At 43.7% G+C, this 24,659-nt stretch overlaps 1 protein-coding gene across 13 annotated transcripts in view; it reads right to left on the bottom strand.

Annotated features, from left to right (window-relative positions):
* Positions 1–639: 639 nt before the first annotated feature.
* Positions 640–24,659, bottom strand: part of Mef2 (myocyte enhancer factor 2) — a 280,733-nt gene continuing 256,713 nt past the window's right edge. For 7 of the 13 annotated variants that reach the window (XM_077657999.1, XM_077657996.1, XM_077658003.1 and 4 more), the window contains 7 exons: positions 21,494–21,658; positions 20,446–20,566; positions 19,642–19,835; positions 16,831–16,975; positions 13,079–13,177; positions 9,868–9,997; positions 640–6,587 (listed from right to left, as the gene is read on the bottom strand). In XM_077657999.1, the coding sequence (XP_077514125.1) occupies positions 6,293–6,587; positions 9,868–9,997; positions 13,079–13,177; positions 16,831–16,975; positions 19,642–19,835; positions 20,446–20,566; positions 21,494–21,658 (1,149 nt within the window). In that variant the 3' untranslated portion in view covers positions 640–6,292. The remainder of the gene's footprint in view (positions 6,588–9,867; positions 9,998–13,078; positions 13,178–16,830; positions 16,976–19,641; positions 19,836–20,445; positions 20,567–21,493; positions 21,659–24,659) is intronic. The other 6 variants (XM_077658006.1, XM_077658004.1, XM_077658008.1 and 3 more) reach the window with 3 other exon arrangements.

The following is a 24,659-nucleotide window of genomic DNA, read 5'->3' as shown; positions in this document are numbered from 1 at the left end:
GAGAGGAACAGCCAGAAAGAAAGGCACAAGAAATAAAAAGGATTTCAATTGGTGCTACAGTACTAAACCACGATTGCTACCGTTACTCACCGCTTCCAATAACCATGAAAATGGCTTAGTCTCCTCACAACCAAATGGCATGCGTTACCATAAAGACGAGCAGCAGTTTGGAGGACACTGGTACCCATCGGAAGGTCAGTCGGTTCCTAGCAGAACCCAGATTCTAACCCAGTAATTTCATCGTGATCTCTAGGCCATTTCTTTATCAACAGTGTGACCCTATTTTCTTAGCACGAGTTATCACTTGGGTGCTCTGCACATACCAGGTCTTAATTAATGACAGAGGAACAATGTAAGCAGCACTGTGGCAGACCCTAGGCCTGCTCTGCCTTGGTGACATGGTGGTGGCTTTATCAATAAAGGCCGTGCAAAGCAGGCAATTTCCTCATTTACTTGCATAATGGTTGCCTCTTTTTCCTCAAAGTTTACCAAAAAATTTGTATTTTGACAACAATTGCAGGTGTGTTATTTATGCAAGTAAATACAGAAAAAAGTTTTAATGAAAAAAAAAGTTATTTTGAAGTGTGGGTGTTGAACATTCATTCATGCTTTGATGGCAAGGCAGTCACGACACACAAGTCAGGCCATTAATGAACCGCATTTATTCCTTTCAATCTTTTTTTTTTTCAGAGGCAGATAAAAATAGTACACAACAACCTGCATCGCGTGAAGTGTGTCTTCCTTTTGATGATGTCGACTGACCACCAGGCGAAAACACACACTGTTAGCATCTAAGTTCTCTTCATCAACAACCAACACAGTGTGCGTTCAGGCCTTCGGGAAAAAAAAAATAAAACCAACAACATACATAGATGGGGAGGAAAAAAAGGGGCAAGACACATGCATACACAAAGGAAATACTGGTGTTGAAGAAAAAAAAATGTTTTCAAGGGAAGAGGCTGGCATGAATTTCAACTCACTTTCCTCCCATAAATCTGGAGAGAAAGACTCAAGCCACGTTAAAAAACTAGTGCCATTTTTTTTTTTTAAAGCAAACCCCATTTCATTTGTGCATCATAGACCTGTTCACCTGGTTGCTAATAACTTCATGCAGACCATGTTTGAAACAGAAGATGTCCGTAATGCAGTCCACCATCAAATATCAGTACAAAACTGCTGTTGACCAGTCCATGGTATGCAACCAAAATAGAGGAACAGTCTGATGCGAGTTCACCTTGACAGTCGTGGTGTAAAAGACACTCTTAACAGAGGTCCCGGTGCTAATATTGACACTGTTATTAACAGTAGAAGAAGCTAACGGACCTCATCAAAATACATTCAAGATATTGGGCCAAAGCAACTTCCTAAGCTTGGCGAGTAAATACACATTTGAAAGGCATCTCACCAGTGCTGCAAATGCCGCACACCATCTTTGATGAAACAACAAATGAACATGAACTTTAGTGCTTCTTGTTCGGTTCCAGCCAGAAACATCAACCATGTTGAAAGCTGCGACACACGCCACATTGTTGTTATATAAATGCAGCTTTGATGCTCTCATTGCTTCCTTATCCTGACCAGATGTCTGCCTAAGGTTCTACTACTTGGAGGAGAACTAGCAATGCTTTCAGTGCAACCACACAGAGCACAGAAAAAAAGGAAGTGGACCATTTTCTCAACCACGTGTTTTCATGTTTCAGACCATGCTCTCCAACAAACTTTCAGCCATCAATATCCATCCGTTTTACCAGGGAATAAAAAACTGTCGCTATAAATGATGCAGTAAAAAGGACACCAACTTGAGGAACAGAAGTTGGTGAACGACTAACTCGGCGCAACATAGGTAGCATATTTCCTCCGGCACAACAATTTACATAGGGGATAACAAAAATATATATTAACTGCTCAGGCAATCTCTAAATATTTCAATCTTTTTCTATTAAATGCAGTCTTTATGCTGACTATCAAGCTGTCAAGAATGGCGTTGATTCTTTGTTTGACTACTGCACAGCTCTGTCCGAAAGGTAGCAAGAGTGTGATAACCGTCGGTTGAGCCCTCTAGAAAAACGTGCGAACATGAACCAACATGGCTTCTTCCTATCCGAGGCTAAACCTGCCCGTAGCTCTCAATGCTACAAGCAAGCAACCAACAACTGCGAAGCCTACAGTATGCTCAAAAAGGTTCTCAAGAATACTCTTTACAGTAAAAGTGTGAGACCAGAGGTGTCTCACTCACCGGCCGTGCAAGCTTTATTTAAAACACTTTTCATAAATATGCAAGACCAGGTAATATGTACGGCATAATCGATTTTCCCACTTGAATGTTCCCTCGCTTGGAACCTTACAGACAAGCTTGAGCAGGTTCATAAGTGATTCTGCATTGTGTGACTCTGTGAGCCAGTGAGACCCGTAAGTAGTGGCGTTATGTGGCAAGCCGCACAAATTCATTGCACAAACAGTGACTTCAGCAAAAAGAAAAAAAAGTGAAGAAATCCTTACAGGGTCAGGGGGACCAGAAAGCAAGAGAGAGAGAATGATATTGCACTTTGCAGAATTTTGATTAGCTTTGCTTCTAAATCAATTGAGGCATGCTTTGAACCTCCCTCTTTTTTTCTTTTCATTTTGATCTGTTAGCGTGACTATCAGTGAAGCTGGTCATGCTGCGTAGGTGGCGCGAGGAATGCGATGACCAGCATCATTCTTCTCTGCCTTTGGGGAGAGGGTGTTTTGATGACTTAATGAAATCAGAGAGAGGCAAACTTGAGAGAAATATAAACAGAGCTAAGGGAGGCGAAGAGGACACCGAAATAAAAAAAAAATAAAAAGTAGATACGTGTAGTAGGCAGAAAAAAAAAAAAGAAACATGAAGGGACTGAGCTCAAGCTTGGCACACAGTGGCATGACAACCCAGGGAAGAAAAGCAACTTGAATGAAAAGAATGGGGGACATAAAAGAAGGGATGGCATTTCAAATACTGCAATACAAAACAGGGCGTATACCGCCAACGCCTCCAACTCCCATGGCACATATGTAACTCTCTCGCTGTGTAGCTTCTCTCTCAACGACAGAGCAATTTGTGGGCGTGCGCACACACACACACACACCCAACTGCTTAAACATATGAATATATACTATGCGCAACATTCATATACTCTTTTTTTTCTGTCATTTACTATTCACACACATATGTAATATATTATCTGTGAAAAAGGCAAGAACAGAAGATGCATCCTTTACACAAGCAGGAAAGCATATGACAAGGCAGCCAGAACTTGAGAGAAAAAAATGACAAGAAATGAATGATGCTACACTTCATGACAGAAGAAACGAGAGTAGTTATTGTCATCATCATCACAACATGGAGGGGAGAATAAAGAAAAAAAAAGAAAGAAGCTAGATGGTGCACATGAGAAAACGGGCAAAAACACACTGCAATATATTAACTCATTTGCTAGATACAAATGCAAAAAATGCACACCTAGTTTTCATATGTGAGGCTCTGCACTTGTCTCCACAGTGGCAAGAAAGTGCAAATCGAGAGAGACCTCAACAAGCGCACACATATACGCACTCGCACACACATACATGCACACACGCAGGGAAGGAAAAAAAATGATACAAGACAGCCCCACAATGAGATGTATGGGACATCATGCCAGCCTTTTCCCCCAAACACCCTGTGCACTTCTAAAACGTCTAGCTTCCAAGGACAAATAAATTAAACAGGCCTTCTTCGCAAGAAGTGAACGACACCAGCTGCTAAAGCATGTCATCAGCTTGGAAGTCTAAACGTAACTAGGAGGAGCTCAAAGAACACAATGGCTCCTTTCCTCCCCCAATATTCTTCATCCACAGGCAATGTTTTTCCCACAAGGCCCTCAGAATAACTTAACTAGCAGCGGCAGATGGCAGCAACAGTTAAGGGAGACAGGAGGCAAGAGTAACTAGCCTACACCTAACGTGTCACAATTTCCAAGTGTTTTTTTTTTTATCTCAGTTTGTCTCAACAATGTCTACAACAAGTATTTGTGGCTCCCTAGCTCGCCCGTCCTTGTACAGTATTTGGTTGTACAGTTTCTGGTAAGGCATCGTCCGTGTATGGTCGAACACAAAAAGGACACAAAGAAATGCGTTTCCCATGTGTAGAGACGCATTCAAGCAGGTGCATGTCAGCCATGCCAATGGGTGTTCCCCTTGAGAGGGAAGAGGTAAAATGCTTTATCTGTGAGTGATGGCAGGCCATCACAACATTATGTTTTTTTTTTGTTCCTTTTCCCTTTGTGTTCCAAAAACTGTTGCTAACTCTTCTAAGGAGACATTTGTGTCGAGGGCACGTGAGGGGCCGGTGCTGGAAAGGGCACAATGTGCATGTGCACTATTGGTGCACCTCTACGATTGTGGCAGAGTCGACAGAATTTCTCTTTCGCTCTTATCAACCTGTCATGGCAAATTCAGGACTTTTTTGTAAAGCAAGCACTCAACAGAACTAAACTGTAAAAGATGACATAGAAACCTAATAACTCTAAATAACATGAAAATAAAATGAGCACGTCAGCCAAGCGACGCACGATAAGAGCAGCAATGAAGGCTCCCATTTCGCAAGGGTTCAATTTGCTCTTTCCTTTCGAGGGGCGATGTGGCGGTACACTCTCTAGTGCAATTTTAACGGAGGGGGTAAAAAAAGCAGGCACAAAACACTCGCATGACAACTGCTCCGGAAAAAGAAAGAAAAAAAGAGAGGCATGAGCTGGTGCATCACGTATGAAATATACTTTACACGCGCATGTACGCGTGGTGTGTATAATATATATATATATATTTATATTTATATTCAGCGTGTAAACACTGAGACCTCAACAGAAACAAGGTTGGTAGATAGGTGATGTTCGCGCCCCCCCTTTGTGGCTTCACCATTAGAGTTTTCACATTTCCCCAGTCCAAAGGCACACAGCACTACAGTCACTAGAACACATGCACTTTTTGGAACACACACACAGGTAGTGAAGGGAAAAGGGACTCGCGGTTTCACATTTACTTCATGCTCTTGCTGTGTCTTTCCAAAACTTTCCACCACAAGGACAAGACGACTGTCATGAAGAACAGATTGGAGCAAGGAAGGAGGCAAGGGAGAAGCCGTGCCGTACGCTTGACTGGCAGATACCAAAAATATGGTCTTGTTGACATCACGTGTGCTCTCTCTATCTAAACAACAGGCAGGACGTGCATGCGGTTCTTGTGTGTACAGTGCGCCGCTTTTCCAGAGAAAAAAAAGAAACAACCTGGAGCTACCTCCTACTGGCAACAACATGCTCGACAACAAACTGGGTGCATCTCTGCCCTCTTAAACAGACTGACTTTGGTATGCAAAAACGACGTGTCTCTCTACAGACGGTCTCCACGTTTGGCTGCACTCTTCTCTGCCTTTGGGGGAGGGATCCGTGTGCTAGAGTTGCTAGCTATCTCACTGTGAGTGTGTGCCCTAAGTGGCGCTTCCGAACTTGGCTCTGTGGAGGGGACCCGGCTGAGCGGGCACAACAAATGGTGGCCCCTGTGTTTTTTTTTTGTTCAGCCCTGGTTCAATCCCATGGCGATGCTCTCTCAGCAGTGTGGGCCCGAGGGGGCAGCTTGTACTTCCTCCCAAAAACGCCGTGGCTCCATTGTTCTGTGGCACGCCATGAGTAAGACGAGTGGAACACGAGTGGAGCTCAAGTAGCTGTGCCTTGCACGTGTTAAGATTGTTGCTGACGCCTTGTTTTTTTTTTTGTCTATTAAGTTTATCTACCCACTTTTCACTCTAGCTAACGAGAAAAGTGCCATGGGTGCAGCGAAAAAAAAAAAACATGAAGGGACCGAAGACTCCTAGAGGTGCGTCTTACACTCTGGCAGGTGGAGCCGCCATGTAACTAGCCAGACGACAGGTCAACAAGGCCAGAGCGGCGGGCACAGCCGCGCCATCCTATGTACATGCTTCCTGTCTTCATCACTGACGCTGACGACAAAGAAGGAAAGACCAAACGGCGTTGTCTGGCCGCCAAATGAAGCTGTGACCTGGCTCCCTGTAAACCTTGGGGGGGTGGGCACGATAAAAAAAAAAAGAATATATATATATATATATAAAGCACAGGGAGGCAGCGTGCACAGCCTTTCTCCCATGTGCCGCAGGAGGACCCTGCTTGCACGCCGCAGTCGGCAGGAGAGAGAGGAAGAAAACACACGGCACACTCGCAAGTAGACTCGGGGAGGAGCAGGAGAACCCCCCCGCGGGGGCCAGAGGGGCTTGGCTCCAGTTGGCTTACGTCGGCCAGCCATCGGCCGATAGGCGAGGGCGCTTGGCATTGTCATAGTCGCCCGTCGGATCTGGTGAGGACGATGTGGAAGGGGTCAGCGGTGGCTGTCCGGGAGGTGACAGATGGCCTGATGGGGGCCGGGCATTTGCACCTCCCCCACCATGCAAGCCTTCTCCACCGCCCCCTCCCCGTGGCGGAGAAATGGGCTCGCTCTTGATACGGATGGGTAGTGGAGATGATGCAGGTGGAGGTGTGGCGTTGCCTAGAGACAGGTGGCTGCCCAGCACACTGGGGCTCCCACTGCGCACACAAACAACACCGGCTTAGGGCACTCCCGGCATCAGTCACAATGGTGACACTTTTGCAAAAAAAGCCATGGCAACTGCTTTCTGAAGTAGTGAACAATGAGATGGATTACTCTGATGCACTTTACTTTTCACAAGAAAATTAACTGTCGCCACGACATATAGCTTTCTTGTTATACACCATGCAAACAACTTTGCATCCTTCCTTGAGATAAAACAGGCAATTAACTACCTAGAACTGAGATTAGAAAAGGAATGGAAGAAAATATAAATGTGCCTATATTTTTGTATATCAGTTGCTACATATTTTCAGACCATTTTTCACACCTCTATAGTAGGGCCCGTAGTTTTCAGTGATTCAGTGAAAGATAGCGGATTTGGGCATTTTTTTTGGCATTTCATGTTGGCAACCACATTATCTTTTTCAGTTATTTTTGTTGTGGATGTCATTAGGAACAGAACGATGAAAATTTGTTTGGTTTAATCATCTGCAATTTCTTAAAGCTAAAATCTGGTAACAATCAAATTTCTTCTGATGCCCTGGCATGCCTACTCCCCCATCTGCTCGAGCAAGCCAGCACATCAAGTGCGGCGGCTCTGGTGACAGTGCATTCAGACCCTATGTTTAAAGCAATATAGCAGTAGTCACAAAAAAAGGTTTTCGGATTACAGTAAAGACTAGTATCCATTCTGGGGGCTTCCTATGGTGGTATCGGGCTGTCCAAGAATGTAAGGGAGCGGCAAGAAGGTGCCAGTCTTTTGCAGGGCTGCATCTTGCTTGCTGGTATGGTCACCACAGCAGATGCACGATTGTGTACCAGGGCATCATTAGAGCGATCATTACATCACTCTTGGGGTAGTGTCACAAAACCACTATTCTTCAAGTGAAGACAATACCACTACTTGACCCCTCAATTGCAACAGCCGTCTTAGATTTTAATGAAGGCATATTTGCAGTATGCAGGCTTGCTTCAAAACTAAACATACATATATTAATTTCATGTGTGTTTTGACTAAGGCCCCAACTTTCTGCAGTGAAAAATTCCAACTTCCGCGGATGCACATTAAAGAATCCGCACAATTCAGCGAATGCAGGATTAAGAATATGTGAAATTCTGTGGGAAGCGATCTTAAGATGCATGAAAGAAGCAAGAAGGAACATGTTAATAACATGCTAATAACATGTTTCTTCTTGATTCTTTCATGCATCGTACGTTTCCCACCGTTCTTCACTCAAAGAATGGTGCTTGTTTGATACAAGATCTCCATAACAACTGCAATGAAAGTTAGTGTTGGGGTCACTTCTTCCAATCCAGCCCAGAAAGAAAGATGGGAAATCAAAATCTTGCTTGCTTGCTTCACTTCAAAGAAATGGTGCGAGGTCTCTGTCACTGGATTTCAGTTCTCAAGCAGTTTTCAGGTACATACGCCACTCAGTAGCTATGACTGGTGATTCTGACCCACACCGATTCCTCCTTCGGCTATGCTTGGGCCTAAACAGTTTGGGACGTCGTTATAATTGTAATAATATTTCTTTGCAAATTTTCCCGAGGTCTCAAACTCCCCCTCGTATTATATTTCCGTAAATAAGGTAAATTAGTCATTTTTAGATCGTTCTGTTATTCCTACTGATGTCCGAAACAAAAGTTGTATAAAAAATGACACTGGCTGCAAACACAAATTCAGAAAAAAATGCTTAAATCGGCGATTTTCCGTAGAAACGAGGGAAACTAGGCGCCTTAGTTATGACACCAGCATAATATAGTGGATTCCTTGCTCTGAGTTTGCAGAATTTATATTTTTCACCATAGAAAATTAGGGGCCCCAACTAAGTGCTACCCACAGGCAGTCTCAATTTGTCTTAAAAAGATACTAAGGACTACTTAAAGTTAGTCAAAACCAATAAATTAGCCTTTTCTAATGATAAAAAGGCTACTTTCACTACAAATGAAGCTCTTATAAGCTGGAAAAGAGCGAAAAATGAAAGATAAGGATTGCCATCACAGACCAGTTCAACAACAAAACTGCTATGACGGCTAGGAAAATTTTAACTGGATAGGTAGAGGCTGAGAGAGTTGCATGTTTGCCTCAATAGCACACTGCCTTTGGTGAATGGCCTGCATAACCTATGGGACGCTCAATTACGATCAAACAGCAGCTTAGTCTTGTTTAGCAGCCGCTAAAGAGCTTTTATTACAAATGAAAAGAAGAAAACCAGATGTAAAAAATAAAACACAGGAGACCCACTCCATGCCTGGCAGTTCAGTTCGGAAGTGTTCGGAGGGAGTGGTTAATATTCTCCCGCGGGTGTGGCTTCGTCTCCAGCACAATGTTTCCATCAAAGTCAATCCAGTGGTCGCATACCTCACAGCTTTGAGCTACCTCATTCTTAAATTCTTTCCAGCAGAGGATTTTGTATACCATTCCTTGGGATTGGGCCTTTTCTTTAGGGTGATGGTCTATTGGGTGGGGTAGCCAGATGGTGGCAGTGGTAGTCAGCTTCTTTTCTGGTTTTGAGTGATATGTCGAACGAAGAAGCTGGGGTATCCATTCCTCCAAAGGAACGGATAAGCATATGCATACTTTCTCCCCCGCCCAAAAGACCATCATCCTAAAGAAAAGGCCCAAGGATTAACTTTGATGGAGCCATCGTGCTAGAGACCCAGCCTTGAGTCATGGAACATACACCAGATGCAGGGGAATGTTAACAGCTGTTTCGGAACACACTGTGTTATATCAATTTTGAAACTTCGTGTTATCTCAATTTTGGTTGGCGCTCTTTCCTCACTTAAATTAAATTTTCTTTCCCAACCAGACACACCACTGAGGAATGTTTTCTTTTAAACCAAAAATGCAGTGCACAGTTCTTAGCAAGGACTTCATTGTTGGGATCACAAATAGGATCCATAGTAACACCAGCGTGATGCAGCAATACAATTGATAAGCACACTTTCAACACCTGGTTGGCACTAGCTTTCACTCTGGCTACTGCCAGACAACAGTGCTCACATCCTGCTATCCCATGATGCACTCCAATTCAGCCTTGATGGCATCACAAATGTAAGGAGCTTGAATGTCACTAACTTCAAATTTAACTTGAACAAAACAATAAAAGCTTTTCTTTTTTACGGCGTACAGAAACCTTGGCAGCTTCAACACAATAAAACCCGCACTTATTAACTTGAAATTTTTTCTGGCAATAAAAGTGTCTTTTGTGACCAAACACTGACACAAACCCCCAAAAGACCCAACCATGAGATGAAAAAAAATCTTGCCTGGAGTGTGCCTGCATGGCCCCAGAAGGCACAGCAGCATTGGCCAGTGGACCTTGAGTTGACCAGTTATGCATTAGCCCCGGGGAGTTGAAACCCGCAAGACCAAGCTCAGGGTTTAGCTGGAAGTCTGCTGCAAATGTGAGAGCGGAACATGAAGGTGCAAATGTCATCATGCATTTCTATAGCACATGCCAGTCTTGACTACTCCATACTGTTCATGAACGTAATAAGGACACATAGTGTACGATTACAACACTTGATGAAGCAATCTGTTAAGCATGTCCGCCAGACTCCATTCCATGGTCTAGCTGCCCCAACTGCGCAGCAGATACTTACAGGGAAGAAGAAATATGATACTGTAAATATGAATTTTCCTGGCTATTTATGATTTTGTCTTCTTTAGGCATACCTGCTCAATGTGAGCACTGCCTCGTGAAAGAAAAGATATAATGAACGCCCCAATCACTGTAAGCTAACTGTAATACCTGACTGAAATGCTTACATGTCATACGTGCTCATCAAATATATTACAAAAAAAAAAGACAAAGTTACGCTCTTAATATTTCACAGCATCCCGTTCCAAACGTGACAGATTGCATACCCATATGGCCATCAGAAACTCACATTAACATAAGCCAAGCTTCCGTTAACTCTCATGCCTCAATTTTGCCGCCGCGGTGGCTCAGTGGTTATGGCGCTCGGCTGCTGACCCAAAAGGCGAGGGATCGATCTCAGCCGCGGCGGTTAATTTCAATGGAGGCGAAATTCTAGAGGCCCGTGTACTGTGCGATGTCAGTGCACGTTAAAGAACCCTGGGCGGTCGAAATTTCCGGAGCCCTTCACTATAGTGTCCCTCATAGCCCGAGTCGCTTTGGGACATTAAACCCCCATAAACCAAACCAAACCACCATGCCTCAATTTTGTCAGTTTATTACCATGTCACAATCTTATGAAATAGTGGATGGAATTTGCAAGTGCAGCTTACAGCATTCCTGCTACTATATACCACTGATAACTTTGGGTAAATCTGCGTCAGAAAAGGCAACAGACATCACGGATCCTTACTAAATATTGATGGGAGCTGGCAGCGATCATGACTGTGCACATATTGTCGATTTGGAAGAGGCAGTAAAATATCTAGACAGTAACTTGGGCCACCACTGCAGAGTTGTGTTTTTTCTTTCAACGTATAATCTTTCCTTTCATTGCCATATAAGCACAAGCAAGAAATAAATATTTCACTTTTGCACAGATGTGAATTTTTAATCCTTATTTCTGCATTATATTTTGTGACTTCTTCAAGTACAGTTAATAACTAATCTTACCAACCTAATTTTTGCTCACGCAGCTTATCTCAGTACACAAATACTTAGAAGAGCTACCTAAAATATATCATTCAGTCCGGCATATACATCACTACTGACTTTAGAACAGACTCTTCACCACTGATTCAGCAAAGAAAAGAAACTAAATAAGCACAAAAACTACAAGTGACAGACAATTTAGCTTGGTTAGGACAAATGCGACATAGGTGTGCTAGCACTAGTTGTTGTGCTAAGTTTAACTTGACTGCTTAGTTTAACTTGGGACCTAAGCTCCGGCTTAAGAGTATGACGAGAGAATGTTAACGGGTTAATGCCTGTATATACAAAATTGGTCACTCTCCACTTATATTCATAGATATCTGGGAGTCCTTATACCGCTCCTGACACAGTGGTACAGCGGTTAAGCGATGCGCCACTGCCCTACGATAGCAGGTGCTGCCACCGATTGGGCTTGTCAGACCCAGGTTGCTCTCCCTGAGTGAGAACCTCTCAAGACTGATCTTTAACTGAACTGCCACCTGCCACAGTGGGCAGTTTATGATGATGTCACAAGGTCACATAATTTAGGGGGGCCACCTAGGGCAGGTTGCCCACAACCCAGTGGACACACAGAGGGACCTCACAGACAACAGCTAAGTGGCTGAGTGGAAGCTCTAGAGCGAAAGCACTAGAACATAGGAAAGAAGCCTGTTCTCCATTTTGGGGCTTTATAGATATGGCATCCACTGCTCCCTTCCTTATCACTGAGAAAAACAGTTGTGAATGTGGTCAAAAAGAAGCCCGTTCTGTCTTTTTGCAGACTGGCACAGAGCAGTGCTTGCAAAGTAAAAGCAAAGAATTTGCTAGGCAGAAAGTCCGAACTTTTTCTTATAAAGTTCTAATCAAATGACGCAGAAAAAGCAGCCAAAAACCATAGCAGTGTCCATGCAAATACCAAACTGTTAAAGAATTGCGCAGCCTAGATCAGCTCACTAGCCTAAAGAAAATGCACGACAGGTTTGCATGCAAGTTTTAATGTTTGCAAAAATTTCAGTTAATGTAAACACTTCTTCAAAATTATTCTGCTTCTCACTGGGACTTTTTCTTTTTTTGCTTTGAACAGAGTCACATTAGCAGAATTCACCTTGACACAAGGCACAACTCACATAACAGGAATGATGACAAGAAAATAAGAAGAGCTTTTTCACCGTCCTCGTCACAGTGAGTGCCAAGATTTATACCAGCATGACCAGTTTCCTGCTTAGCGACAGAAGTCAACTATGCTGTGATGTATGATGCAGAGTCTTTTTTTTTTCTTTTTTCCTAAGCTCAGAGCAACCAGAGGGCAACAATACACCCTGCATAACCTACGCGACACTCTATATGATCAAAGAGCGGCTTAGTCAAACGGAGCCAATGTCAAATCTGCAATGTGCCATCAGGAGAGTGCAATGACGGGCTTTGCAGTATGTCAAGTCAAACAGCAGCAAGAGTCAAGGTCAGGCAGCCCACTTTTGCCGTAAGCGAAACCACTGATAAAGAAGTAAATAAAAAGGAATAATTCTGAAGCAAAGTGCCGAGCATGCTGCCACGAACTACAACCGTCGACCTAGATGCATAATTGTTGCATATGCACTGCTTGAAAATGGAAGGCCATGGGTAGCATTATTGCCGCTGACAGCACAGAACTCGTCCAATTGTAAAATAGCTTCACTGGCAGTTCTGTACCTGTGGCTGCACTAGCTTTTCAGTTACCTCTGTGCAGTTGCTAATGCACAGCAAAATGAAGTCGCACTAAAAACCTGTGCCAATGACACAAAAGGGCGCCTAACAGTTGATATGACTCGGACGTGGAACATTTATTGTCAAAGCTACTGATTTATAGAAAGCAGCTGGAAATTCCTCACGTGTTCGGATTCTGATTCCAGAGTTGCAGAAGTGTACTTCGGGAAAACTGACGGAACCTGCACTGCCTTCCAGTCCTCGTGCAGCCGGCACACGTGCGACTGCACGGCAATGGCACAATACCAGTTAGCGCTGAAAACGACTACGGTGGCAGAACACTCGAAGGCCCCCGCGGAACTAGCACGAACATTAGTGTGACAAAAAATTCGCAGGGAGGTGCTGTACCCATTAAATTCTCACTACAAGCACGACCTGGCACACTTCATGCTTCTCTGGACTTCATGCAGAGCATGCAACTGTTGGCAGCCACAGAGTAAACAGCGGTTTTATTCAGTGGTGTGGCATACACAAGCATAAGGCATGCAAAATGTGAACGATACGTGCACGTCAATTTTTGCCAGTTATTAGCACTTCTGTATGCTCTTATGAGTGACATTCAACATTTCGTTGAGAGAGGCTGAGAAAGTAAGCAAACAGAAAAGTATCATCAGTGGTAATTAGTAAAATTTAACCTGAACAATAGGCTTACACAACTACTACACTCTCATTAAACCTTAACCCTATGACACATTAGGTACACAACCGAGTACAAAACGAGCTCACAGTTTTTTCTGAAAGCGGGCTGCGCCTGGTAGTGATGTCTATGTTTCAGGTGAATTCAACATCTTTCACCTCGCAAATAAGCCGGTTTTTTATGCCATATAAAGAATGCAGTAAATAATATCTCGCAAAACAGTGAGCGGGGCAGCACGTTGTCAGCCATTTTTGTGCAGACATATTTTGCACACCGGAAGTAACATCTTTTTTTTTTTGCACTTTCAAGCGTAATGTGCACTTTTGAAATAGAAATTATTTCTACAATCCTTCAGGCGTTTACATAATAAGTCGCAACATTTCGACGTTGCTATTTTCATATAACTTATGCCACTTTCTACAAAATTTTGCACATCCCTGCAAAAAACCAACCGCTAGTATTTCATGCTGGATAACTAACAAATTGTCTTTCTTAAGACCTGAATATACTATTCTATTCAGGCAGAAAAATATTTCAATTTTATGAAAACAAAAAATGGCCTGTCAAAGGGTCAAGATGCAGTTTGTGCAGTTGGTTTACTAAAGGTAGTAAACTATCAAACAAAAAATGAGTCCTGCTCATGCACCAGGTTCGCTGAATGATATGCTTCAGTGAAACCTGATGCACATGAGCAACGTTCCTGCCTCATACCCAATGCAAAGCTGTCAAAACAAGCCAGCAGCAAAACGGCGTAAGCATATTTGCACCTGTGTATGCATTCTGAACTCATGCACATTAAATCACACCCCATATAACAAAGAAGACATCAAAGAATTCGATTGCAGTTACTGTTTTTCACACTCTGTCTTTAGTTAGCAAGTAGGGCCAAAACCTCCTGAGAAGAAACTAGAAAGTTGTACTGCACATCCAACATTGCAATGGTTAGTTATATCATATGTATGATTAAGAACTCACACCTATAATACAAAGCTAAATACAAAAATGCAGTGAAGCTCACTGCTCTTTGTCTAGATGCCATGTTACATGGCCCTTCAATGATATTTCGACTGTTTGCACGATTAGCTTAGCCAAGAGTTGTGTTAACATAGGTTTCATGGCATTTTGACAAAGTCTGTACTGAAAAGCAAAGTAAGTCACCATTTGTTTTGCGTGCACGCTCTGTCATGTCCCGAGCCATTTTGTACAAAATCACTCCACCACCACTGCATATCAGGTGACAGCAGCAATCAAACTGCCCACCAGTGCCAGCCCCTTGCAGCTCTAATGCACAAGCCACCAGTGATCAAAATGCCTCTCAATCTGTGCTCGGAAGAAGAGTATGTGCAATATCTAACATAGTGGTGTTTAGAGCTAATGATAAAACGAGAAACAACCATGCCTGATTCAAAACTTAAGTCATTCCATAAAATAATACCAGTACAACTTTAAAGTAAAAAAAAAAAAAACTTTCCAGTGCCTTCCCAAAACTGACCATGAAACTGCAGCACCCGTACGACAATGTAAAGGATTCAGTCACTCTTGTGGCAAAAGCAGCAGCTGCAATTGGCCAAGCCAAGATAATTCGAACACTTTTCGGGTGCTGATGGTGAGAACAAAACATGACAAAGGCTGCTTGTAGGCACGCCAGATGTCACATTGTACCACTTTCCCAATTAAGGAGAAAACGGAAAGAAGGAATCTCCAAAAAAAAAGATGGCCCCCCAAAACCAAAGCAGATGAGTGTTTTCTTTTCTTCTTTTAGCTCCAACTGAAAATATTATGCGCACAACCCTGAATACCTTCAAAAAAGAAGTGTTTACGAGAGCTAAAATGAAAGTTTTCCATACTTGACCCCCAGTGACAACACTATAGGCAGAGCTTTACCGAAACTTATCCGTTGCAAGGCACAGTGAAGAAAAATGAGTGCATTCATGATTGTACAGCTTATGTGGACAAGCGGGAATGGATAATATGGAAGACTTGAAAAGGAGCAAGAAAATGAACATTTGCCTTATTTCATGTGTTAGATATCATCTCTGATAAAACTTGCATACAAAATACTAGCTAAGTATGTAACCTTCACAGTAATGTTGTATGCTGCCTTTTTTCAAGTACCTTGTGCTTGTGCAGTGTTCATGTTTTATTGCTTTTTTTCTTGTTCCTTTTAAATGATGTTGCTGTTACAGTAAAAGCTCATCAGTTCGAACTTCAAGGGACCAGATAAAATGTTTGAATTATCCAAAAGCTATGCCGAATGACCCCAAACAACTGTCAAGAGCTGCTTGCATCATGGTAATTTTATCTGGTGAAAGACTGGGCAATGACTGCCCAATTTTTGAGATGAGAACAGCGCGGCAATTACTATTTTTCATGTTTCCATCAATGCTACATTGCGTACATACTGTCGAGACCACCAAAGCAGAACTGCTTCAAAACTGTAAAGGTCTCCCGCATCCTTCACTGTGCAATGCGGTGGAGCTCCACCGCTACCCCTGTCACATCCATCGAAAGCTGCACCATCGTGTATGAGGAGGTTTCACCACACAAATGAGACCATGCAATGAGCGTACAGTTTCGGCACGTGGACAGAAGCGAAGGAAATGGCTCGGCGCCAAAGTGACAAGAAAAAAAAAAGCAAATGAGGGGGAGAAAACATCAGCGACATTCCAACCATCATCCGGAACAGTGCTCATCTGGGTTAGGTTAGCTGGTTGATATTGGCTGGTCGCGCTGCCGTCGCTGCCGGCTGGTGCGAAGCTGAGAAAAGCAAAATCAAAACTAAGTGCTTTGACCATTCTCGGAGACGGGACAGTCCGTCTGTCATCACACCTTCTGCCACGCGCATGTCAGAGGTGTGCGAGTGACTCTGCAGCATGAAAGTCAGGTTTTGAGTAGGGCTATTACAGCAATCTTTTGCCGCGCTGGTCATAACCTGGATGCGACCTCCTTTTGGAGGCCCGTTAGTATGACACAGTGTGACACCTGCAGCTTCCGAATTATCCAGATTTTTTTAAATAAACAGAGGTCGAATTAACAAGCTTTTCTGTATCATGTTTTTACTGTAATACTATGAGAGCTACCTGCATTATTGTATGTATTATATCCCTTCAATAGTAATGCTAAAAAGGAGCTTTGGGGATGACATAAACTGGTGTTTATCCCGGCAGCCATGATTTACATTGCTTCTGTAGACAACGAACATTGAACACCTTTGAAATGGGAGAAGAAGAAAGTGCTCACACGGAGGGAAGCCAGCCGCTAGAGAGGACGGATACGCTGACATGCCGGGCATCCCCGGCGCCGTCACTGAGACAACTGGTGTGGTGAGCGATGCGTTGGACGTCCGAACCATTGACTGCTGGAGAAACAGGTGTGAGGGGTCGTGCTGCAGCAGAAAAAGAGACACCCCACATTTTTGCAGATAACACGTTCAGAATCATTAATGCACCAAAAGAGCTACATTAATATTGCTTGCCAAGACGAGTGAGACGAGCACCTAGAATGAGCTGTGAGACGAGCACCTAGAATGAGCTAACAGCCACTGATGCCAAGACGCACAAGGTTTATACCTTTCATACACAGTGAGAAAATAGTGAGAAAAATGAGAAAATAGAGATTCACCAAAGACAGTAAATGCGACCTATTTAAACCACTAACATCAACTTGTGTAGCACACAATATACTGCCAGCGAAGCTATTGCAGCTGCCCTTTCCCTCCTCCTAGCTTTCATATTAGTTTTCTTTTTGTACACCCTAGTAAACAAGCCATTCTGTCTGCAACACTATTTTTTTTATTTTTTCTCTGCCCGCACTAATATACGCCACACCCTCAACCCGGTTAATTCCAACAACCATTACCAATCGCAGTATACACAAGCTCTAAATGAGTCCCACAACTCTTTAAAGCTATCAGCCACACTCATTCGAGAGAATGTTTATGGTCGTGACTTTCTGAACAAGCATTTGGTGGTTGGAGCTTTGTCAAGCTGCTATTGTGCAGCTTTTTCTCCTACCCCTTTTTTTGGCATGTATATTTTATCGTGGTGAAAATAAAATTGATTGATTGATTGATTGATTGATTGATTGATTGATTGATTGATTGATTGATTGATTGATTGATTTCCAGCCACTGTTATGTGCCAATCGCAGTACATGGCACAAAACAAAACGATAGTGAACTCCAGGAGCACACAGACCCTTTCTGATTAATGCACATATAAACTAGTATGATAATCAAATCAGAAAGGAGTAAACACCCAAGTGAGATGAAATCTGGGCATGTGACCTGACGACATCTCTTCCTTTTCTCATTGAAGCCAAATGTGGGAACCTCAGAGTCCCTGATGCACACTAAAATTTCTGAAGTTCAGCTCTCCACAAAGAGCGAGAATACTCAGCTTAGACTGACTGCAAAAATCTGCTTCACTTTTTTGCTCCTATCAAGTGCATCAGTTAAACGTACCTGCTGAAGATCATTTAAACCGCCCCACGGCCTGGAGATCGAGGCGCGGTGGGAACCACCCGCCATATATATTAAAGGGACTATGCAACAAATAAAAAGTCGCTTGTAAATGTTTTCAATGCTTAGAAATGATACTAAGAAGCATTCACACCAAGTATGAGTCTTCGGAACTGAGCCGGCAATTTATTATGAATTTTTAAAAACCGTGTTTTTTAAAATTCGCGGGCCGATTGGTGTGCTCATAGTGGCCGATTTTGAAACTAAAATCCGTGAAAATAGACGTCACCATACCCACGACGTCAGCAGGCCACCACAAGCTGTCATTCGCTGGAGCCACGGCAGCCATGATGTCACGGGCACACCTTCGGTAGCCGTGAAAATCGTCTGCTCGTGCTGCCGCGCGACCCTCTTGGGCAAGCGCGAGCCAGGGCATTGCCTTCGCGCATATGGTTTCAATTTCCCTCTGCCGCCTCCTTCTGTCGGGAGTTCCGGAGCCACTCGCACGGCTCTTCGTGCGCGTGCATAGGGCTCGATACCCATCGCAGCCGTAAGAGCGAGCAGTCGCGCCTCGAGGTCTGGGTTTATTACTGCTATATTATAACTACAGCAGATGACAAGCAAAGAAACCCGACGGGTGCCGCAATCCAGGAAGGCAAAGAGAGACCGGAGAGATGCCGCCACGCCACCGACGCTGCTGTTGGGGTGCTAGGAGCGACAACCGAAAGTTGCAAAAGGAATGTCAGCGGATGACGTATTCATGGGCGGGACGCAGACCCAGAGCTGTTTTCTTTATTTTTGCCTGGTGCTCCGCGTGTACGAGTTGAGGGTGGAGAGGAAGAGCGTAATTTTTAATTGTCTATATTTTCGTTGTTATTGATGCTAGCTCAAAAATTCTTGCATTGGGGTGATGAGTGGTAAAATTCCTCGAGTGGTAAAATTCCTATCTCTCGTCTGCTTTACGTAATCTCAATTAATTTATTGCATAGTCCCTTTAACTCAAATATTTAGAGCGCCTTTCTTTATTAAACAAGCAAAGAAAATTGAGTAGGTGCATTCACCACGCAAGGTAATAAGTTAACAAAAATTTGCATCTTAACCAAGAAAATAACGAGTGCATCAATTATGCGAGCATGGTCATTATGCAGTTAAATACACAGTTCATTCTAGTTTATTTTTTCGGAGGGGGCTGTCTCAGCACCTCTTGGTGAGTGACCAGCAAATGCACACAAAAAATATGTCCAGTTGCATGCAACTGTGTACTGCTTTACTGGCATCCCTCATTCCGAACAACACTGACTGGACATTTGCACATACTCGGTCATACCACTAATGCAGTATCTACTCGCATAACGAATGCAGGTGCACAATAATTGCACCTCATATAATTAATTAGAATCTAGGAAAATTTTGTTTGACCACAGAGTAACGTTTACCTCTCACAATAAACACACTTTCCAAAGTAGTGCCAGCTTTCCTGACATAAAAATGTATTCATTATGAGAGTAAATACAGTAACCTAGCCCTGTGCTCGCTCCCCAACAACCTAAGGTTCATCATGTACAAGTACAGCACAACCATGTTATGCCCACCAGCTGTCCTGTTGGGGAAGGGGATCCCGGGAGGACGACACGCAGTCCAGCGGTGGAAGAAGACGAGCGGCTAGGTGAGGCCCCCTTGGAGCCCTTGCCTGCGGGGGAGCTGCAACTGGCCAGGTTGGCCGACGGGGAGGTTGACCGGTGATAGCCATTGGAGCTTACCCCATTCATGTCCAGCAAAGCGCCCCCTGGGCATGCACAAGGAAAACATGTGACGAGCAATCACTCTGCAGTTCTAAACAGCTCTGTACAGTGCACGCACTGCTGCAGTGATGGCTTTGCAGTGACAAAGCTGCGACTCGAGTTTCAAGTAGCTGTCTTCAGGCCCATCACACTGAAAATTTTGCCCTGTACCCAGATATCACCTGTTTGCACATCTCGTGCGTGCAGCTGGTGATGTACAGGTTCGGTTAAACGTCTTCAGGCCACATGTTTCATTCTTACGCCATGTTGTAGGGCGATGATGGCACCCCTGATACCAGAGGGGGGCCTTGAAAGTAGAGGTCAAGCACTCTCCTCAACTTGAACTTTTGAGGCTTAGAGTCTCAGGGGTACCATCTGTTCTGTACCTTACCAACATGGCTCAAAAACAAGCCATGTAGCCTGAAGTGCTTTGACCAAGGCTGAACATGAGTAAGCTATCTTGGCTCGCAGTTTCTTCTTCAAGAGCAGAAAACCATGCCGATGGCACTATTTGTCAGCAGCCCCCTCCTTCATCCTGCCAAAGCACTGGAAGCTCATGCAAAAGCTTGAACTCGAAACACAGCAAAGTTTTTTTTTATGGCAGGGGCAGCTTACCAGAGGAGCTGGGGCGGGGGCTGACACTGGAGTGGGTCATCTGGGGCGAGGGCTGCATGAGGCCCTCCTGGGAAGCATAGCCCGCAATGGAGCTCATGCCTTGGCTCAGGGAAGGCTGGCCCTGTGCAGATAACCACTTGTGTCAGGTGTGCCACTTGGCACTGGTCACAAATAGGTACACAGGCACGTTCACATGAATAAAAAGAAAAAAAGAAGTGATCCTAGCTGTGGCTGTGTGCTGACCATAAATCTGCACGCTTTCTCCTACAGACGGATGGAGTATGAACAAATACGAGAGGAAGCTCCCCCACTTCAACCTTTGGCATCGCACAACGGCGATTCACAGCCAGTCACATGCTGTCAGCAATTGGCAGCTCGTCAGACAAGGGTCCATATGCAATATTCATGCCTCTGAGGCAGCTAAGCACGCATTGCCAGGAGGCATTAAAATGCCCTCAAGCATATGTACTAGGTGCTCTAAACTATGCTCCATGGTCCTTCTTGATATCACCACTTTGGTGAATTGCAAGGATTGTATTTCGCCCAACGAGACGTTCTCAGTGCAGATTGGTGATGTTACCCAGTCACTAACTCAAGCTCACACCTATAAACACTTCTGACTTCTAAGTGCTCCAGGCATAAGCTGCATAAAAATGCAAAGTGGGTACATCTGCCACTATGTCTCTCAAGAATGACTAACACACACACTCTGGCCAATAAAAGCGAAGCCTCTAGAAATGTGTAAATGAATGTGTCTTGCCAGTCCTTAATTGTATCAATGTAGTCCCCTTCCAACAGTATTGCTGCAGTGAAGAAGTTAGCAAAATATGTGGCCAAGGACAATGGCCCACTCAGAGTTTCTGAAAGCATGTGCACGTGGCTAACATCACGTTCAAGTCACATTTCAGAATGCCGCGTTCAAATGACATTTTAAGAATCTACAAAACACTTCATTGGCAACAGTAGGTACTAATAGCCTTTGTGGACCTGTCAACATAATAAACAGTCACCTGACCTAACAAAAATAGAAAAATAGGGAGGAACCCACTCGAGACCCATTTAGTTGAGCACTGCGCTGCATCATCAACTCAAACTCCTCGTTGATCTTGCTGTACTTGGCTTCTGATCGCGGTGTCAGTGAGTACTGGTCTGCATCTGGCTCAGGGCTGTCGCATCCATTTGTGGAATTCTTGTGTTCCTTCTTGCTCAGTGCCTGCACCACAGAGAAGTAAATATGACTTCTTGCTCCTTGGAGAGCTATTCAAAGGCAAGAATTAAATTAGAACCCCAGGAGATTTACCCCCTGTAGCCCTGCAATGGAAAGTAATGTAAAGTTGCACAATGTGAACACATTACTTAACAGGCTGCATTCTCTTCATCGACATTTCATAATGAAGCATGCACATAAGACACACATGTAAGTCAAAATTAAAACATGAAATTCCATGTGGAACTTCAAGCCCGGAAAACCAACTAAGCATTGATTTACGGCCCATTTTTTTCAACTGTTGGCTAATAAGGAATACAGCCGCTCCACCAGACATGACAAACAGCATGGATTGCAACACTGGCCTCTACAGTGCTGACCGCCTCAGTGACTATGTGCCTTAGGGAAAGAACGGACTTAAAGAAGCAAGGCATGCTAGTATGCGATTAATCAGTACAGCTCGCGAACATGCAACACCCATGCAGGTGAACAGTACCACAGATGCCTACAGCTAGCTTATTGTCCAGTTAAGGTAAGAAGCAACAAAAAGTGCACTGCTTTGCACGACTGTGTTGTGTGCCTCTTACAGCCTTACTTTAATGACCTCAAAGAAACAATGCAGTGTGTGTTTGTAACAAGATGACAGTAGAATAAGAGAATCCTCAGCCAGGCAATTGCAATGCTGGCCTCAGCCCTTTCTTCATGCCCTACAACAATGCTGCATTGTATCAGTAGCACTGTGACATGAGTGCGCATGACAGGCAATCACAAGCTGTCAGCTAGAGTGGCTTGCTTATTTGAAGTGCCGTTTTTACTTGCTTGTGATCAAAACACCATAAGGCTTTCATACCTGTACTGGCTAGGATAGAAAATCACGAATGTATAAGAAAAAAATACATATCTCTAGTATCTCACAAATGAGAGCAAGAAATGTCAAGCAGTAGAGCTCTCTAGCAGCTTCTGCCAAAGGTGCACATCAATATAAGCGAACCGCAGTCACCATCTAAAGAGTGTACTCTTTGCTAACATGTTATGCAGCTTCCCATAACATGCTATGCACCATGTTAGTGACAAGCTGGATTGGATTGGATTTTGGATTTTTATGGCACAAGGGCATCTATGGCCAAAGAGCGCCATGGCTCCCAAACTCCCAGCCTAGAGTGCCTGCAGCCAGAACAGAGGTGAAGCCCTCGGCATACAAAGCTTCAAACCTCCCAAAGAAATGATTAGAAACTCGCCATAGCGCCTGCCACCCTGCTCTGGTTACACTGACAGTGATGTCAAGACTTTTCCACAAACAAACCTAGCCTCCATAATCTTTTTAATCTATGCTTGTTCTCCTACCATAGCAGTAAAATGGCAGTGCCACAAGAAAAAAATTAATGAACTTGGGGAGCTCACGATGTAAACAAATACAAATATATGCAGAAAAAGAGCCTTTCATTTCTTCTGCCTGACTTGAGAGGGTGATGCCTCAGGTGTGCTCTCCATACGTCAACACTCTTTTGTGACAACTCCCTCTGCACAAATAAGCATCATAGATACTGTTTTGCAAATAAAAATGCTGCTGCAGAGTTCTCTCTCTCTCTCTCTCTCTCTCTCTCTCTCTCTCTCTCTCTCCCCCCCCCCCCCCCCCCCCCCCCCCCCCCCCCCCCCCCGTTTTTTTTGACTAAACCATACATTATGTGCTGCTGTGCAATCAAGTGCAGTGCTACACTATAGAGTAGAAAATGAAGTCGGGGTGTGCACAAAATCTCAGCTTTGATTTCACAGCATGAAAGATCTAGAACAAACTACTATGTTGCACGCAGTACAACGCTGCTATTTAATTCTAAGAAAGAAAAGAAAGGCAATCTTGAAAAACATGAGCTTTAATGTTCTCAGATATCACCCTGAAAAGGTGCTTTGATAGTTTGATCTGGTTTGAAATAAACTCTGCTCTGCTTATTCTTGCCCTCTGATATCAGCCCACCATTTGATAATTCATGTTTATTAATACTAGCCAGCGGCTTTGTACTCAGAAAAAAAATGTTTCAAAGTGTATTTTTTCCCCCCATAGCTAACAGTTTGTTTTAATCTTTAGCTGACAGTTTGATGTGCACCTTCGGAAAGAACCCCCAAGGCTAGAATTTGTGTACGTAAGCCCATATATTCTGATAACGACATTTTGTTGTAAGTGCTTAACATTGCCTCCACAATGCTTTGTCTCAAGTACAAGCTGTAGCTTCTCTGTCTTTCTCAACGGTTTACGAGCATAAGGTGAAATGGATGCTGATTTGACATTTAAAGTACATAAAAAAAAAGACAGGCACTAGCAATAACGAGATCTTTTCCCAAATATAAAGCAACCTTCCTGTGCCAAGTTAGCAAAAATGCAAAAAAGGGCAACTGAAAATAGCCAATTCTTCTTTTAACCTAAAGGAACATGACAACAAGCCCTATTTCCAGGATCCATTATTCTGCTTAAATTCCTTCCGTACATCAAAGGAAGGTAAAAGATATATAGCAACAATGCAAAAGATGGATTAAAGAAAATTCAGAGATAAATGCACGTACAGCAGTCACAATCGATAAGCGTGCATTGCATCCACTAAACGGTCGAGCGAAGAGTGTTCCCTGTACCACCCACACTACATCAGTACAGGTGGGGCCCCTAGCTATACGGAAGGGTTATCAGGCACTTCACTCAAACCTTCTTGCCGTGAGGTCATGCAGTTATTAGTAATTGTAGTGGCATTGGGCAAAACATTTGCTAGGATGCAATTTGGGATTAAAAGCTTCAAATGTCAGCACTGTATCTGCAAGCAATAGAGCAGCACAGGGAGGAGGATGTAGCATAGCTGCTTGATTGTCCCTCTAAGCTTCACGCACATCAAAGCGCTACAATTGGGTGACAGAGTGTCCCAATGATTTCCAAATTCCAGACATTCGAGAAACCATGTGCGCCCGGTGAGCAGCCTGGAAAAAATGCTGCCTCATGTGACCGACCAAAATACTCTGAAATGCT

Source organism: Amblyomma americanum, chromosome 3 (genome assembly GCF_052857255.1).
Source record: "Amblyomma americanum isolate KBUSLIRL-KWMA chromosome 3, ASM5285725v1, whole genome shotgun sequence".
Lineage (NCBI taxonomy): Eukaryota > Metazoa > Arthropoda > Arachnida > Ixodida > Ixodidae > Amblyomma > Amblyomma americanum.
This window is presented reverse-complemented; position numbering and strand designations above follow the sequence as displayed.